The 19,088-nt window shown below is 43.3% G+C and overlaps 1 protein-coding gene across 1 annotated transcript; it reads right to left on the bottom strand.

The window, feature by feature from the left end:
* Positions 1 to 857: 857 nt before the first annotated feature.
* Positions 858 to 17,099, bottom strand: LOC129703277 (EEF1A lysine methyltransferase 3-like). The gene is made up of 4 exons (XM_055645613.1): positions 16,353 to 17,099; positions 15,322 to 15,578; positions 6,206 to 6,317; positions 858 to 4,918 (listed from the first exon to the last, which is right to left on the bottom strand). The coding sequence occupies exons 2-4, from the start codon at positions 15,454 to 15,456 to the stop codon at positions 4,506 to 4,508; spliced, it is 660 nt and encodes a 219-aa protein (XP_055501588.1). The 5' UTR covers positions 15,457 to 15,578; positions 16,353 to 17,099; the 3' UTR covers positions 858 to 4,505.
* Positions 17,100 to 19,088: the final 1,989 nt, after the last annotated feature.

Raw genomic sequence — 19,088 nt, 5'->3', positions numbered from 1 at the left:
GTCTCAACGATCTTTAATTGGACTTATTAACTACAGGATAATACATACATGGATGTAGTGAAATAGAATATCATTTTGGTCTAATCCTTGCAGATGAAAATAACTGGAAAATGTGCGATTCCACAGTGTGAGGTGATAACATTTCTTAATCATTATTAATATTAATGCCAATACACATAGAAAATATAACTCTGCTTTTTGATAAGATTAGGTTGTGAAGTCACTTTATTTTTTCATTATTGGGTTGAGCAAGCATCGAACAATATACAAAGTTAATAGCCCATTTCTCTATTTTCCAGAAATCATGGACACTAAACAGAACGATCTGTATGTACAAAGCATTACAACCCACAACTCCTTGTAATAGAGAGTAAATAACATGGAAAACACTGATATGATTAATGTTTGTTCACTGATACGGCGCTGACACTTGAGGCAGCCAAATTGAAAAGAAATTGTAACTTTAAAACTTCTTGCAAGCAAGGTCAAATGATTACAAGAAACATTCTATCTCTGAGTACAACCACTCTATCTGGTATGTAGAGTTTAGGAGGACCTTGAATTTAATGCTGAACTTTGCCATATAGGTACTAATAAACCCCAAGATGTTGGATTGAAAAAAAAAAAGCTGCAGTCCCTCATCTTAATTGGTGTGGTGTGAATCTCTGAATCACGGTTGAGTTCAGTTTTGCAATATTTTCCACACAATTACGGTATCTCAGAAGCACACACAATTTTATAATGGATAATTTCTAGGAAGAAAAGGCCACATGAATGTGAATACATCGCAGGCACTTTTTCTCTTAAAATGCTCCTTACTGCAGAAAAAGCGGATAAGTTGGAAAATTTAAAGTTCTCAAATTTGAATCGTTGTGTACAATCTCTTGTAAATTCAGCAAGTAGGATGACATGTTGCTGTGGCACATGAGAAAAAAATAATTGTGATTCATGTCCCATCTCCATGGTACAAGAACTCATCCATCACAGGACAACTATGTCAGGATGCTATTTATTTCCCACAGCTCAGCCTTCAACACCATAATACCGAATAAAGTCATCCCTAAACTTCTGAACTTCGTCCTTGGGGCCTGCATCTGAAACACGCTTCTGGCCTTCCTGAATTGGTAATATTTCTTCCATCTTACCCCTCAGAATTGTGTCTCCCGCACACCCTGGACTGTGTGGCCAAGTGCAATGACAGCTGGTTCTTTAAATTCGCCAATGATACCATTGTTATAGGCCGGATCAACAACAATGATGAAACACAGAAACAAGATCAAGAACATTGTGTCAAAGTACTAGCATGGCAATCTATCCCTCTACGTCAGCAACATGAAAGAGTTGTATGTTAATCTAAGGAAGCACAAGGATGAACATAATTCTGTCTTAGAAACGTAGAAACATAGAAAATAGGGGCAGGAATAGGCCATTCAGACCTTCGAACCTTCGAGCCAGCACCGCCATTTAATATGATCATGGCAGATCATCCAAAATTAGTACCCCGTTCCTGCTTTATCCCCATATCCCTTGATTTTCCATTAGCCCTAAGAGCTAACTCTCGCTTGAAAACACCCAATGAATTGGCCTCTACTGCTTTCTGTGGCAGAGAATTCCACAGATTCACAACTCTCTGGGTGAACTCATCTCAGTCCTAAACGTCCTACCCCTTATTCTTAAAATGTGACACCTGGCTCTGGACTCCCCCAACATGGGGGGGGGGGGAAATTCCTGCATCTAGCCTGTCCAATACCTTAAGAATTTTACATGTTTCTATAAGATCTCCTCTCACTCTTCTAAATTCCAGTGAACCTCATCAACAGAGATACTGTGTAGATGGTCGGCAGCTGCATGTTCCTTGGCATCTATCAACAACAACATATTGATATTGATGTGGTGCTAATTAAAAATGCAACAATACATTTACTTTCTTAGGTGTCTGAGAAGATTCAGCATATCCACGAAGATTCTCCTGAACTTCTACACATCTACTATAAAAAAGTATTCTGATAGGATACAGCTCAGCCTGATATGACATGTGCTCTGCTCCTGACTGTCCCAAGATAGAGTGGTGAACACAGCCCAGCTCAACAAAGCCACATCACTTCTTTCCATCCAACCCATCATCACGGTTCATTGCATCAGGAAGGCTGGCTGTGGCCTGTCACCCTGGCCATTCCTTTTTCTCTCTACTATCTTCTAGATGAAAGTGCAGGAGCTTGAAAGCTCAGATGTCCAACTTAAGAATATCTTCTTCCCCACTGCTAACAGACTCCCGAACCAAACACCCTTTCACACCCCTTTCCCGAAGCTGTCACCACATACTTCTGCCCTCAATTCTATCTCATTCACATTTCATTATTCTACTTTAATAGAGTTTTTGCACTACTTTGGATTTCAGCTCAATCTCAAACCATTCCACTCTGTTACATTCATCATTGTTTTTTTGCTTGTATTTGTCATTTCTGCATGTATATTGGTTACTCTGTGATCTTCATGTGAACAAGGAATTTCATTGCACCCTGGTTGAAAGGATCAAGAGCTTCAAATTCCTGGCCGTGCACATCTCTGAAGATCTTCCCTGGTCCGAGAACACTAATACAATCATCAAGAAAGCTTATCAGCGCCTCTACTTCCTGAGAAGATTACGGAGAGTCGGTTTGTCAAGGAGGACTCTCTCTAACTTCCACAGGTGCACAGTAAAGAGCATACTGACCGGTTGCATTGTGGCTTGGTTTGGCAACTTGAGCACCCTGGGGAGGAAGAGACTGCAAAAGGTAGTAAACACTGCCCAGTCCATCATCGGCTCTGACCTTCCTTCCATCAAGGGGATTTATCGCAGTCGCTGCCTCAAAAAGGCTGGCAGTATCATCAAAGACCCACACCATCCTGGCCACATACTCATCTCCCTGCTACCTTCAGGTAGAAGGTACAGGAGCCTGAAGACTGCAACGACCAGGTTCAGGAATAGCTACTGCCCCACAGCCATCAGGCTATTAAACCTGGCTCGGACAAAACTCTGAACATTAATAACCAATTATCTGTTATTTGCATTTTAGCAGTTTATTTATTAATGTGTTTTGTAGTCAATGCCTATTACGTTCTGTTGTGCTGAAGCAAAGCAATAATTTCATTGTCCTATCAGGGACACATGACAATAAACTCTCTTGACTTGACTTGACTTGATCTGATCTGAATCTGAATATTTCTAAATCTGTAATGTTCTCATGTTGACAGTGGATTATTCCAGACATTTGAGAAATAGAATTTTCCTGATGTGTTCTGGTGTCTTTTTTCGTTCATTTCCATCTTTGCCTTCTACACAGGCCTTTTTCTCCCAATAATTTATTCTATCAGACACTTTGCTGAAGTCACTCATTAAGCAGCGTCTTTCCAAAGTATAAACCTCAAATCCCTGTTTTTGCTCAAAAACACTGTCTGCAGACTTGCAATCATTTTAACTGTTATTTTCTGTTGGCTTTCTAAACCAAAAATATATTGTTTTTGTGGCACAAAGACTAAAGCAACCCACGTTATTTTAATACGAGTTTATATTTTATGACATGGTAATTACTGCAGTAAACTAACGCTACTTGGCTCAAAAGTTCGATGTTGGTCTTCATGCTCCACCCAAGCCACCTCCACCCTTCTTTATATAACCCCAATGTTTGGGTAGCTTCCACAACAATGCAACAATGCATTCCACATGCTAACCCCTCTCTGGGTAGGGATGTTTCTTTTGAATCCCCATTGTATTTATTTGTTATTGTCTTAACCATGTTTTTTTCTTCTTTAGGCCTACCTGTCAAACTCTCCCATATTCTTAAAGACTATTATCAGGCAACCTCTCAGTTTTCTCTTTTCTGGATTTAAAGAGCCCCGATCTGATTAAGCTTTGCTGATTGGTATAACCCTGCAATTCTAGCATCATTCCAGTATTTAATTTGTAGCTTTGCCTCCAAAGAATTTGTATTATATTGGGACCTAATTGTCTGCAGACTTCTCCATTCTAATGGCTTCATTAATTACAGCACTATATTGCTGAAAATTGCCTCCCCATATACGTTAATAAAGCCTCAAATTTACTGAGTGAACACTAATTTGCTAGCTAATCATCACCAGGCAGATTAGACCATTTTTGGTGAACTTCAGTGGAGGGGAATGAAATCATATTCCCAACACCAGACTCCAGTCTAATGACTTGCACTGACACAACTGATGTGAGATGATGATAGATAAAAGCTGTAAAAAAATGTAATAGTCAGATGCCACAGTCCAGTCTCAGACACGAAGAATGGCCCTTAGATAATGTATCAGACAGTTGCAGCCTCCTGCACCCTCATCCCTTCAGGAGATGGAGTGAAAAATGTCCAACATCCAGAGAAAAACACATTCAATAAAAGAAGTCAAAGAAACATTTCTTCAAACTGACTTTTTTTTATGTGGATAATGTTAGAAAAACATCCTTAGGAATCCCAAGAGTCTTATAATGTGATAGACTTTTCTTTCTATGTTACTGGCTGATCCCCAGAACTTGGAATTTTCTTGGTCACTTTGTACACGTTGATGTCATCTTCTTCGTTTCTGTTAACGAGTTGGCAATTAAAATGTTTTGGTAGAATTTCCTCGTAGAAACTATTGATCTGAAAGTCCTGCCACATTTTGGAAGCCAGGTATATGATAGTTCTTTCACTGCTGAGATGCTGTAGAGTCTTTAATAATAAAGGATAGGTCTTTGCAAAGTAGACGATTTCACCTCCCAGGATGAAGTCGTAGTCAGTAGGAAACTGAGTATGATCAAGCCCCCATGATAGGGCACGGATATTTACCCGATTTCTGCAGGAAGCAGGAATGCTGGCAGTAACATTGTGTTCTATTTGTTTCAACACATTTGGTCGGTCCGTAATCGTTACATCGCCTCCTGAAAAAAAAATAATGGCAAATCTGTACTAGGGACCAGAGCTGAATAGCAATCCAATGCTCAACCTTAGTCTTTAATTAAAAAAAAAGAGAAAATAGAAATCTGTTGCAGGAAAGAGTAAATGAATAGAATTTCAGGTTTATGCTGAGCCCTGGAGTCTAGAAGTAAATCATTGAGCCTGCTGGTGATTGAATCAGTGGTAGCCCAGTGTTGACGCATAGATCTAGTAGCTGGCTGACATCCACTTTCAGAGCTGCTCCCCAGGGAATACCTCAGCAGGCATTTCAGGAGAATGTCGGCCAGCCTGTGTGGGCTTTTACATAAAGGTTAAGTAGCCTAAAAGCCAAATGAGTGGGGATTCTGAAGAGTACACTTTAATCCGCAATGGAGCTCATTAGTACGTTTTCCATCTTTGGCCTTGGGGAATATTCTGGCATTAAGCAGAAATTATTTTGAGGTGAGGATTTAAAAAATAAGCATGTTTTTATATGGCATATTTTACATCTTTAGGTCATCTCAGCTGGAAACCCAGTGATATTTCCTCCAGATGAAATTTATTGCCGAATCCAAGAAGACTGATATACTTTGCCAAAGGACATGAGACTCTGCTGTGCTTTGGTGCCATCTCGCGTCTAACAAAGGCATCTTCCACAGCAATTTCTGCTATTTTGTCCATGCTGTCAAAGGATTTCTCTTCCCAAAAGCTTCCAAAGATATTGATTACCGTTATTCACTAGATTCTGTCTGTTCTCCCTACAACTGCATGGGTTCCCCCCAGTACACTGGTATCCTCCCATATCCCAAAGACATGCAGGATAGACCAATTGGCCACAATAAAATGCCTCATGTGTAAACGTGAGTGGTTAAAACTGGGGAGCATTGATGGGAATGTGGGGAAAATATAATGGGATTAGTTTAGGATTGGTGTAAATGGGTGCTTTATGGATGGCTGGGACTCAGTGGGTCAAAGGTCCTGTTTCCGTGCAGTATGTCTCTATGAATATTGAACACCAGTGAATCGGATGCATCCTAGGTCAATGAACTAAGTACTCTGTCCCAGTCCTTTGTCACTCTGAAAGAGGTCTCATTAAATTATGTGCTTGGAAAATAGTTGGAGGGCTTTTGGAAGTAATTGAATGACAGTTAAGATAGTGCTTGAATGGGAATGGAAACAAATGTAAAATATAATTTATTTTTCATGGTAAAGAAAATTTAATTATCCCAATTTCCCCATTTCACCTAATGAATTAAAAAGGAAAATCATACCTTTAAACGCCACAAACTTACCTAGTAGGACTGCCAAGATTCCCACAATTCCAGTGCCTGCACCCAGTTCAATCACTTTCATACCAGAAAATATTATTCTCTGTTTTTCAACATACTGACAAAGAGCAAGACCCTGAAAAATATGGCATTGTTAGAATTGATTCATGTTGACATTGAATTGGCAGGAACAACATGCAAAGATATTGCAGGTGAAATGTGTATTCCATATGGTGGCGCATCATTGTTACGTTAGTGCAGTACAGGTGCACAACCACTTATCCGAAAGCCTTGGGACCAGACACTTTTCGTAATTCAGAATTTTTCGGCTTTCGGAATGGAAGATTTTTAGCATAGATTTTAACGGCTGGCTCAGTGGTAGAGTGCACGGCTCATATCCGCAAGGTCGCGAGTTTGCGCCTCGATCCCGGCAGTTACTCGATCGCGAGTTTGAGTCTTCAATGTAGTTTTTTCTTGCAGAATAGGAGAATAGGGAGGGTTAGGCTGGGATCATTCTCTGTGAGATGATCTTAGTGCGGGAGACAAGTGTAGGAGAGGTGTACTGACTGTGTGGGCAGAACTTTGGAAGTGATTGCCCACCATTCTCAAAAGCCGCTGTGTCTCCCTGTCCCTCCAACTCCAGAGGAATCCGCTCCCCAATGGGCTGCTACGGCGACATGTGGCAGTTCGCCCACAGCTCGAGCTGCGCCACCCCAAGAACAAGACGTACCTTGCACACCATCAGCTTCTGCCCCTACGGGGAGCGTGTTCCTCTGGAGTTGGTGTGGGACTGGGCTGGAGTTGCTGATCTGGGATCTCCGTGCTTGCAGTGGGCCTGGGGGTCGGTGTCCCGATGAGGGGGCGCAGCTCGGGCTGTGGGCAAACTGTCACTTGTCGCCGTAGCGGCCCATAGGGGAGCGGCTTCTGGGGTCCTGACGTCTCTCAGCTCCTGTCCAGGGGGGTGGCCGGAGACGGCAGGACCAACAGGAACCCGCTCCCCGATGGGCCGCTACAGCGACAAGTGGCAGTTCGCCCTCAGCCCGAGCTGCGCCCCCTCATCCGCAACCCGGGTTCCTCTGGAGTTGGAGTGGGGCTGGGCTAGAGTTGCTGCTGGCTGTGAGTCTCTGGGATCTCCGTGCTTGCAGTCGGTGTCCCGTTGTTCCTGACGTCTCTGGTGACTGGCACTGACCTGCTGGCATCGCCGACGTGAAGACAGTGCAAAGCCCCCGCGCCGGTGCAATGGGCGGGGAGCTGGAGAGGGGAGGGAAGGGGGTCACACACATGGCCGGGAAGCAGAGGGGTGTAGGTGGGGTGAAACTGAAGGGAGTGACAATCTGCTGCTGCCTGCCCGCTGAGTTAAAACGTTCCCACGCAAGACTCACGATACACTGTGTATCGTGAGTCTACCGTGGGAACTTTTTAAATCAGCGGGCAGGCAGCAGCAGATTCTCAATTATTAACCCTCCCGCGCAATATACCCTCACCTTCTCTTTTATGAATGGGGATTTAGTTCCCCTATCTTCGAGGGCCGACCGGAGGTTCCGCTGTCACCTCTGCGGGCCGCCCTCGGTGAGCGTCTTCAAGGACCTTTCTTCAAGGACCGAAAAAATGGCTGCTATTCGGAGCTTTTCGTTATTTGGAATTTCGGATAAAAGGTTGTGCACCTGCACCTATGCTGCGAGCTTGGATGTCCAGAGCACAAGATATGGTAACATACATTTAATTCCCACCACAGCAACTGAACAGTTTAAATTCTGTTCAGTGAAATAATCCAGCATAAAGAGTTGATATTAGTAAATGATCACAGTAAAATTATCATACTTTCATTGAAAAGAAGCATTTATTCAATAATGTGCATTAGAAATTTGCTGTCCCTGCTCAGTCTGGTCTCATGCCACACAAGATCCACTTTTTACTGCCATCTAAAAGGGACTAATAGGCCTCTTGGCTTCAGCACAATATAGATGGACTATAAACATCAGTTTTGCAACTTCAAGGTCTCGTAAATAAGTTAAAAGAAATTGCCTCCTTCAAAGCAGGACATTGTTTGTAATAATAGCCCTTTAAACTTTTAGACTCTAGAGATACAGCGCGGAAATATGACCTGCAGCCCACTAGGTCTGCACTTACCAGCAATCACCCTGTACACTAATGCCCCTGTCCCACTTAGGAAACCTGAACGGAAACCTCAGGAGACTTTGCGCCCCACCCAAGGTTTCCATGCGGTTCCCAGAGGTTGCAGGTGGTTGCCGGAAGTTGCAGGTAGTGGAAGCAGGTAGGGAGACTGACAAAAACCTCCGGGAACCGCACGGAAACCTTGGGTGGGGCGCAAAGTTTCCAGGGGTTTCCGTTCAGGTTTCCTAAGTGGGACAGGGGCATTACACTATTCTACACACTAGGGACAATTTACATTTTAAACCAAAGCCAATTAACCTACAAACCTGTACATCTTTGGAATGCGGGAAGTGCACCCGGAAAAAACCCACGTGGTCACAGGAAGAACGTACAAACTCCGTACAGACAGCACCCATAGTCAGGATAGAACCCAGGTCTCTGGTGCTGTAAGGCAGCAACTCTACCGCTGTGCCACCCTGCTGCTCCTACAGCTCTTGCTATAACCCATTATTATTATTTAATAATTGTAATTAATTAGTAAGTTTCAAGGACTTTGAGTTAAGTACAGAAGGAGAGACTAGGGAATGCAAAGTACGAACAATATTTCAAAAAACAAAATAAAGGAAAGAAAGTAAACGGTCAGAAATGCTGCTTTATGCAGTCCAACTTAGTGATATAACTCAAAACTGCAACAAATGCAAGATAGCAGACAAAATGTGAATGTGTGGGATAAACGTTGCCAATGGAAAGATAGGTTACAATATGTAGCCCACAAATGTCCTTGATACAAAGGCACGCGTAGAAACTGAATGAATCATGTGAATGCACAGCCCTTACTTACTATGACGTGGCTGTAAGGTACTCAGGGTCAGCAACTAAATGTATCCGGTTACAGTTTTACAGGAAGTGTCCAAAAAATTACAGGAGGAATAGTGTGTCCTTGAAGGTTAAGGATGAAATATATTGTCACATGTAGTCATTGTAGCACAGGAGGCCATTTGCCCATAGAGTCCATGCTGGCTCTTTTAAGAACAATCCATTCTGTCCCATTCTGTTGTTACTCTGAAAGTTTATTACCCTGAAGTGCCTCTCCAATTTACTTTTAAAATCAATGATTGTCTCCACTTCCAGCACCCAAGGAGGCAGCATGTTTCAGGTCATTATCATCCAAACAATAAAAATAACGTCCTCATATTTGCCGTATATTGCTTTCCCAGAAACTTATATTTATGTCCCCTTGTTCTTCTTCCTCAAATCATGGGATCAGATATTTTTTCTGTCCAGAACATCGAACAATACAGCACAGGAGCAGGCCCTTCGGTCCAAAATATCTGTGCCTCCACGTGATCCATATCCCTCCAATCCCTGCGAACCCACGTGCCTGTCTAAAACCCTCTTAAATGCCACTATCGTATTGGCCTGCAACCACCAACCGTGGCAGCACGTTCCAGCCCCCGATCACACTCTGTGTAATAAATCTGCCCCATACATCTCCTTTAAACTTTGCCTCTCTCACCTTAAAGTCATGCCCTCTAGTCTTTGAGTCTCCTTTGTCTCATTAACCTACACATATTTCCGCTCAACCTGCTTTTCACCAAGGAGAATACCCCCAACATCGCCAATTTAAACGCAGTTAAAATCCCTCATTTCTGAAACTATTCTGGTAAATCTTCCCACACCTTCTTCATATCCTTTCAAATCTGTGGCACCACAACTGGGCACAGTATTCCACTTATGATTTGTAACGATACGGCATGCCTTCATATTGCCCCCAAATCCCATAAGATTTGCAGATCACCCTCTTGGTATGTCTGGCCACCTTCTAAAATCTACACACACAAATCACCCCTCCCTCACTAACACCCGCCCTTGTCCTCCACACTCTTTAGAATGTTACCACTAAAAGTCTTCAACTCCTCTTCCCACCCCCACCTGCTCGGAGGTTCCAGTCGCAGGTCCGGTGGATGGTGACATCGGGAGCTCGCGCGTCCCTGGTGGGAGACCTTATTTCGGAGCTCCCGCAACGGCAACTTCTCCTGCCCGAGTTGAGGGGTTGAAAATGACCCGGAGCGGGTCCTTACATCGCCCGGCATGGCTTTAACGGCCGCGGGACTTGCCATCGCACGCCGGGGACTTTAACATCGGGAGAAGAATGGAACACAGGGGAGAGACAAGACTTTGCCTTCCATCACAGTGAGGAGGAGATTCACTGTGATGGATGTTTGTGTAAATTGTGTTGGTTGTGTGTCTTGGTGCTTTTCTTGTTGTATGACTGCAGAAATCAAATTTTGTTTGAACTTTATTGAGGTTCAAATGACAATAAATAAATTGTATTGTATTGTATGGTAAATGTACAGTATCACTTCCATCTGCAATTCTCATTCCATCCTACCACCTATCATACTTTTGCATTCAGTTGATTGCAATATTGTTTGCCACACCTCTGCATATGATATCATTGGCAATTTTGAGAATTTCACTGCATTGTAATATCAAATCACTTTTATCTATCAAATATGTCATTATAATGATGAGCCAGCCTTTACGAAGTGCTAGACTAGCACTGGAGACTATGCATTGAGAAGAGATGGGGAAGGACTAAAGGCACCAGTGGAATTTGTGCAAACATCCCCTGCTAGCAGACGTGAAAGGTCAGAAAGGAACAGAAGTGCAGAAATTAGACAACCATGCAGTAAAGGCCAGTAGGATTTTTAATTGAGAGCCATTATAATTTGTATTTGCCTTATGGACAACTAGACCAGCTTATGTCTGAAAGGCCATGAATTGCTGGATTACATTTAGGAGTTTGTCTGCAATAATATGTCTGAGAAATAATAGGTAATGAACCAGTTCCAATTAGCAATTAAACCACTAATCATTATAACAGTTACCACTAAACCACCCAAAGGTGAGGAAAGACAGTTTAATTAAAGTCACTTGGCAAACGCAGCATGCAATATATAAAGTGATCCCCGACCGGCAGATCAAGACAAGGATTTCTATCCTGTCACAGCAAGAAATTACTGTGGTGGGCAATTAAATAGGAGGAAGTTCTAATGCAATTCCATTGCTTAGCAGGCCCCAACGTGTGAATGATAAAGGCAAGGCTCAAACATTCACAACTATATTTAGCCTGGTGATTTAGGAGCAAAGAGGTCCTTCTGCAGTTGTACAGGGCCCTAGTGAGACCACACCTGGAGCATCGTGTGCAGTTTTGGTCCCCTAATTTGAGGAAGGACATTCTTGCTATTGAGGGAGTGCAGTGTAGGTTTACAGGGTTAATTCCCGGGATGGCTGGACTGTCATATGCTGAGAAAATGGAGCAGCTGGGGTTGTATCCTCTGGAGTTTAGAAGGATGAGAGGGAATCTCATTGAAACATATAAGATTGTTAAGGGTTTGGACACGTTAGAGGCAGGAAACATGTTTCCGATGTTGGGGGAGTCCAGACCAGGGGCCACAGTTTAAGAATAAGGAATAAGCCATTTAGAACGGAGACGAGGAAACACTTTTTCTCACAGAGAGTGGTGAATCTGTGGAATTCTCTGCCTCAGAGGGCAGTGGAGGTGGGTTCTCTCGATACTTTCAAGAGAGAGCTAGATAGGGCTCAAAGATAGCGGAGTCAGGGGATATGGGGAGAAGGCAGGAACGGGGTACTGATTGGGGATGATCAGCCATGATCACATTGAATGGGGGTGCTGGCTTGAAGGGCCGAATGGCCTACTCCTGCACAAGAAGAAAATCTCAGTGGCCATCACAGAAACTAGTCTTTAGCCCATTCAATTCACTGCACTTTATCAAGACACAACTGCTAGCATAGGTCAGAGGCTGATGCCCTGTATCTAGTGTCTCACCTGTCAATGCAATGCTTGTCCACCATCTACAAGACACAAGTCAGGAGCATGGTTGAATATTCCCCACTTGTTTGGATGAGCACCACTCTAACAACACTTAGAGTGATAGATTGATGCAGCATGGAAACAGACCCTTCAGCCCAACCTGCCTACACTGGCCAAGATGTCCAATGATGTTGAATGTTTTTCACATTGTTCATGCCACAATGCTTCTTTCTAGTCAGTGGAGCAGGGCTCACTGTTTGTTTCATATTCAGTGCCGAGTTAAAAAAAAACCATCCATTTTCCCCATGACCTATCAGAGATAATGAACAGTAGCCCTCAATACCGCACTCTGATTATTTTTTCATCCAGCACTTTGATGCAATCAGGAAAAGTATTTGAATCAATGGGGTATCACATTGCAGGCCTTCCTCTCCTTATATGTTGGTAGCATATTCCTCTCCTTACACGATGAGCAGTGGCGGACCAGCCAGGGTGTCAGCTTGCCCGATGGCAAGTGGGCCCCTGATGAAGTGGACCCCCTATATCGTGGGCCCCTGATGAAGTGGGGCCCCTTTGTCTCCTGGCAACCAATATTTTTAGACCCAGTCCGCCACTGACGATGAGCAACGGTTTTAGCATTGCTTAAAATCCCAAAAGAGTGAGACGGAGTAGACAGAAACAAATTCTTTCCAGCAATTGAGGTTTCCACAACCACAACCCATTACGGCAAGTTTAAAAGTGCACAATTAAAACAGAATTGGAGTTACATGGAGTGTTCTGAAGCAGTTGGGGTGAGTGGTTTAGATGGAAATTATCTACATTTATAATTAAATAAGTGATGAAAGGAACAGGATAGTTAAATGTAATTAGAACGGCTTTCTTGTTCGGAGAAAAATAGGGATGTGAACAGATTAGGTTGAATGGCCTGTTTCCTGCTTCATATTATAAGTTCTACGTATCTCGGTACACTGTTCAGCAGTGCCAACTCAGTGCCGATCAGACTCTTGAACGGATCTCTTATAAGCTACGAATATATTCCCCATCCCTCTGCAGCACTTGCAACCATTCTTTTATCTGCTATTTCTTTGTACCCGTAACATTATATTCTGCAGCATTTGATTGTATTCTTGTGCAGATGGTTTATCCAAAACCAATTTTTGCATTCAGGTACATGTGACATTAATACCAGTAATGCCATTCCAACTGAAAACCATTAAATGGGCAATGAATGAGCCTTAAGCCTTGATCTAGGAACAAACTAGATCCACACAATATATCTCTGTTCAAATTAGGACCATAATAAGACACCAAGTGCTGGAACAACTCAATGGGTCAGGCAGCATCCCTGGAGAACATCGTTAGATGATGTTTTGGGTCAAAACCCTTCTTCAGACTCAAACTTCACCTATCCATGTTCTCCAGAGATGCTGAGTTACTGACCTGCTGTGTTACTCCAGCATTTTGTGTTTATCAGTGGACTAGCATTGCAGGGGCATCTTGGCTGGCTTGGGCAAGTTGGGCCAAAGGGCCTGTTTCTATGCTGTGTGACTCTCTGAACTCAGCGGGTTAGGCTGCATCTCTGGAGAACATGGATAAGCAATGTTTCAGGTTGGTATCCTTCATTAGTCTGAAGAAGTGTCCCAACCCGAAAAATCGCCTATCCATGTTCTCAGATTCAGATTCAGATTCAGATTCAATCTTTATTGTCATTGTGCAGTGTACAGTACAGAGACAACAAAATGTTCTCCAGTCTTGACTGCCTGACCAGATGGGAAATACCATCATTTGGTATCTTTTGTTTTTGCAAACCAGCATCTTCAGTTCCTTTGTGTACACAAACTTAATGATCTTGAGTTTATCAGGCTATACCATGCCAAATCAAATCAAAGTTATGTGGTAGCATAGTGGCACAGTGGTAGAGTTGCTGCCTTATAGCGCCAGAGACCCGGGTTCGATCTTGACTACAGGTGCTGTCTGTGTGGAGTTTGCACGTTTTCCCTGTGACCTGCGCGGGTTTTCTCTGGATGTTCCGGTTTCCTCCCACATTCCAAAGACGTGCAGGTTTGTAGGTTAATTGGCTTTGGTGAAAAGTTGTAAATTGGCCCTAGTGTGTAGAATAGTGTTAGTATACGGGGTGATCGCTGGTCGACGTGGGGCTCCGTGGGTCGAAGGGCCTGTTTCCATACTGTGTCTCTAAAGTCTAAAGTAAAGTAAAACTGAGATTTTGGTCCTTGAGCTTATGGACGGCTTCATGGGAAGGTAACAGGAGTTAGGGGACAGAGAGATCATCCTGGGCGAGTGTGAGTCACCAGCTGGCTTTTGTGCGGGGACCTCTGGTCGGCGCGGACTCAGGGGGCCAAAGGGCCTGTTTCTGAGCTGTATCTCTAAACTAAACTAAATATTTAAATGTGTTATAATAGAAACATAGAAACATAGAAATTAGGTGCAGGAGTAGGCCATTCAGCCCTTCGAGTCTGCACCGCCATTCAATATGATCAAGGCTGATCATCCAACTCAGTATCCCGTACCTGCCTTCTCGCCATACCCCCTGATCCCCTTAGCCACAAGGGCCACATCTAACTCCCTCTTAAATATAGCCAATGAACTGGCCTCAACTACCCTCTGTGGCAGAGAGTTCCAGAGATTCATCACTCTCTGTGTGAAAAAAAGTTCTTCTCATCTCGGTTTTAAAGGATTTCCCCCTTATCCTTAAGCTGTGACCCCTTGTCCTGGACTTCCCTAACATCGGGGCATCTAGCCTGTCCAACCCCTTAAGAGTTTCTATAAGATCCCCTCTCAATCTTCTAAATTCTAGAGAGTATAAACCAAGTCTATCCAGTCTTTCTTCATAAGACAGTCCTGACATCCCAGGAATCAGTCTGGTGAACCGTCTCTGCACTCCCTCTATGGCTATAATGTCCTTCCTCAGATTTGGAGACCAAAACTGTACGCAATACTCCAGGTGTGGTCTCACCAAGACCCTGTATAACTGCAGTAGAACCTCCCTGCTCCTATACTCAAATCCTTTTGCAATGAATAATCTGTATTATTTTTCACCAATATTAAGCTGTTTGTAAAAACGTGCAATGCAGAACACAGACCTATTGATCCAGACTTTTCTTTTATATATTTGAAAGCAACAACAAGCTTAGCAATCATTGAATTAGCAGCAGATTAGTATACTTACAGCATCCCATATAAAACTGGAAGATGCAAGCACGGAATCAGCGCTTTGACTGATCCACAGCTTATGTCCACAAAACTCATAGTTTCTCTCCAAAATGTAGCTATTGGCAGGGTCAGTGTAACTCTCAGTTTCCATCTTCTTGTTGGATCTGTAGTTCTTGCTCTCCAGTGGATCCCTGCTGCTCTCCCAACAGATCCCTTCCAAGCGTCAAATATGGATCTTTAACAATTTCATGTCTTGAGTTTGTGTGTTTCTATCTATTAAGACAGATGTGTGGAACAATTTGGAAAGTCTGCAGAATATTTCAGCACAGTTTTTAAGCACAAAGTAAACTCTTTAAATTCCATGTTGGATGAAATAGATTACGAGAACTCACAGCAATTCAAAGATCCCGTGAATTACTGTCCTGACCTTCGGAAGTAGAGGCGGTTGGCAATATTTGACAGTGAGCATACATTTTATCTCAGATCTGTCAGAAACTCCGGGACAACAGATAAAAAACATTCAGCTCTTTGGATTTATGCCTTTGACTGTTGACAGCCATATGGATTTAGCGAAATCTTAATGATCCAGTAACTTGTTATATTCTTCTTTCTTGAAATCTCTTTTAATATGCTTCTGAATTATACTGTAACTTCCCCCTGAGTAACTATTTGTTATAAACCACTCTGGTTCCAGTTTCCCTGCCTCACCACAGCGAACCCCTCCCTTCAACCCTCACACCATCAACTAGAACAACCTCTAATTCCTCTCCACTACCTCCTCCCTGAGATTCAATATCAGTCATGCACTCAAAACAACTAAACTAAGTTGTCAGAACTTTTTATCCATATTACTTTTCCCTCTAATGTGAGTAAGCTCTGGAGCCCATAGCATGCATCGAAACTTAGTTGTAAGAAATTGGAAGAGACAGTTCATCTTACTCGCTCCTGTATCTGTCAAACCACTTCAATCAATTACTTGCGACTATTGCTTCTTCTCAAACTTACAGATACAACTGTTGTGAAATAATATATAACAAGGTTACTTACGTTCAGCAGAAGGACACCATAGTAAACAATGACTTGCTCAAAACGCACTTTCAAAAACCTACAAGGAGGTGGTGAGTCTTGCATACCTCCCTGTGTGCCTCTAACATCAATGCCAGGAAGTTGTGTTATCTAAAGTCTTTGTGCAGCCTTGAGTGAAAAAAGTTACAAATTACTTTTAACAGCTGCAAAACAACACCAAAAAATGTCGTGGCATTCAATAGGGCAAATTGGAAAATTCAATTTCTTAATCAATGAAAAAAGAGCAGATTTTAAAAATCCCTACTTTATTTAAATTGCTTGAACTGTTGAATTTTGCAATGGCATTGCATTAATTTCAAACTTAATTCAATCGTGTTGAAACCTCTAACTGCAACGCAGTTGCCATCTGATGCCTGCCAATGGTTGTGCAGATAAATTGTTTCATTGTTACACTGATATTCAACAAGCCCAAATGCAACGTATTTCATTATTCCCAGGCAACCAGAACTAGTATTTAATATCACGATTGCACAACTCAGCATTTTCAATTCTAGTTTAGTTTAGTCCAGTTTAACTTAGTTTAGTTTAGTTTAGTTTAGTTTATTGTCACATGCAATGAGTTACAGTGAATATACTTTTTGTTGCGTGCTATCCAGTCAGCGGAAAGACTATTCATGATTACATTCAAGGAGCTCACAGTGTACAGATACAGGATGCATGGAATAATATTTAGTGCGAGATAAGGTCCAGAAAAGGCTGATTAGAGATCATCCAAGGGTCTCCAATAAGTAGATGATGGTAGCTCAGGACCGCTCTCTAGTTGGAGATAGGACGGTTCAGTTGCCTGATAACAGCTGGGAAGAAACTGTCCCTGTTTCTGGAGGTGTGCGTTTTCACACTTTTGCCTGATTGGATAGGGAAACAGAGGGAGTGACCGGGGTGAGACTCGTCCTTGATTATGCTGGTGGCCTTGCTGAAGCAGTGTGAAGTGTAGATGGAGTGAATAGATGGGAGGTTGGTTTGTGTGATGGTCTGGGCTGCGTCCACAATCACAGCTAGGCTTTAAAAGGAATCTCACAATTTCTGCCATAACGGAAGTCAACTTGGTCATCTTGGTCATCTTGTACATCGACCAGACCAAGCGTTGATCTTTAATCTTTTTAACTCCTCTTCGCATTCCCATACTAACATATCTGTCCTGGGCATCCTCCATTGCCAGAGTGAGGCCACATGCAAACTGGAGGAACAGCACCTCATATTCCGCTTGGTAGCTTTGAACCCAATGGTATGAACATTGAACTCTCCACTTTCAGGTAACTACAAATCTCCCCTCTCTATTCTCACCCACACCACCTTTCTCCACCCCCACCCCTCCCCTATGCCCCATCTGGAGTTGCATGTATTTCTCCCCTCCTTGGCCCCTTCACCTCCATTCATTCCTCTAGCTTCACAATTTGTAACTCTTCGATCCTTTTGTTTCACACCTTCTCTTTTTATCCCTGGCCTGTATCCAACCATCTGCCTATCAATCAAAAACCCTCACGAGTAAATTCATAAGTTCATAAGTTATGTCCAGAATTAGACCACTCGGCCCATGAAGTCTTCTCCGCCATTAAACCATGGCTGATAGCTTTCCCTCTCAACCCCATTCTTTTGCCTTGACCATAACCCCCGACACCCTTACTAATCAAGACCTATCAATCTCCACCTTAAAAATATTCATTGACTTGACCTCCACAAATTCACCACCCTCTGACTAAAAAAATTCCTCCTCATCTCCCTTCTAAAGATATGTCCTTTTGCTCTGAAGCTATGGCCTCTGGTCCTAGACGCTTCCACTGGTGGAAACATCCTCTCCACATCCACTCTCTCCAGGCATTTAACAATTCAGTACGTTTCAACAAGGTCCCCCGTTATCCTTCTAAACTTTAGTGAGTACAGCCCCAGTGCCTTCAAATACTCATCATATGTTAACCCAATCATCCCTGGGATTCTTCTCATGAACCTCCACTCCAATATCAGCCCTTCCTTCCTCAGATATGGAGCACAAAACTGCTCACAATACTCCAACTATGGCCTGACCAGTGTCATATAAAGCCTCAGCATTACATCCTTGTTTTTGTATTTTAGCCCTATCGGAATAAATGCTAGCATTGTATTCACATTCCTTGCTACCGATTCAACTTGCAAATTAATCTTTTGGGAATCCTGCACCAGAACTCCCAAGTCCCTTTGCACCTCTGAATTCTCTCCCAGTTTAGAAAATAATCTGCACCTTTATTCCTACAGGTGCACAACCTTTTATCCGGTGTTCCAGAAACCGAAAAGCTCCGAAAACCGGCCATTTTTTCCAGATGTCGTCTGCGCACCAAAGCTCGCGTTTGGCGCCAAACTTGACCCAAAACGACCCGCGGTCAACCCAGGTCTGTACTACTGTAGTGGCTGCCTCCTCCCTGGAGACCGGGAGACGCTTAAACATCTGTAAATCATTGCTTAAATGTTAGTCAGTTAGTTTGGAGGGCTTTTATGTGAAGGGGGGGTGAAGGGGTAAACTTTAATTCTTAGTCCCCTACCTGGTCGGAGAGGCGGGGAGCGGTCAATGCCTTACCGGGTCGCCGTGCAGTAAGCTCCGCAGCGCTGTGGCCGTTGGGGCTGCAGGCGGCGCCAGTTGTAGCTCCGACCCCGGCAACTCTACCCCTGGCTGCGAGGCGCTCCAAATCCAGCGCGGCCCGCGGCCGGACGCCCCAGCTCCGCAAA

This window comes from Leucoraja erinacea, chromosome 14 (genome assembly GCF_028641065.1).
Source record: "Leucoraja erinacea ecotype New England chromosome 14, Leri_hhj_1, whole genome shotgun sequence".
NCBI classification, from domain to species: domain Eukaryota; kingdom Metazoa; phylum Chordata; class Chondrichthyes; order Rajiformes; family Rajidae; genus Leucoraja; species Leucoraja erinaceus.
This window is presented reverse-complemented; position numbering and strand designations above follow the sequence as displayed.

Coding starts and splice junctions, on each gene's coding strand:
- LOC129703277 (XM_055645613.1), bottom strand. CDS start 15,456: ATGGAAACTGAGAGTTACACTGACCCTGCCAATAGCTACATTTTGGAG. Junction 6,318..15,321: donor CCAGTTTTATATGGGATGCT/GTAAGTATACTA, acceptor CATATTTTTCAG/GGTCTTGCTCTTTGTCAGTA. Junction 4,919..6,205: donor AATCTTGGCAGTCCTACTAG/GTAAGTTTGTGG, acceptor TTTTTTTTTCAG/GAGGCGATGTAACGATTACG.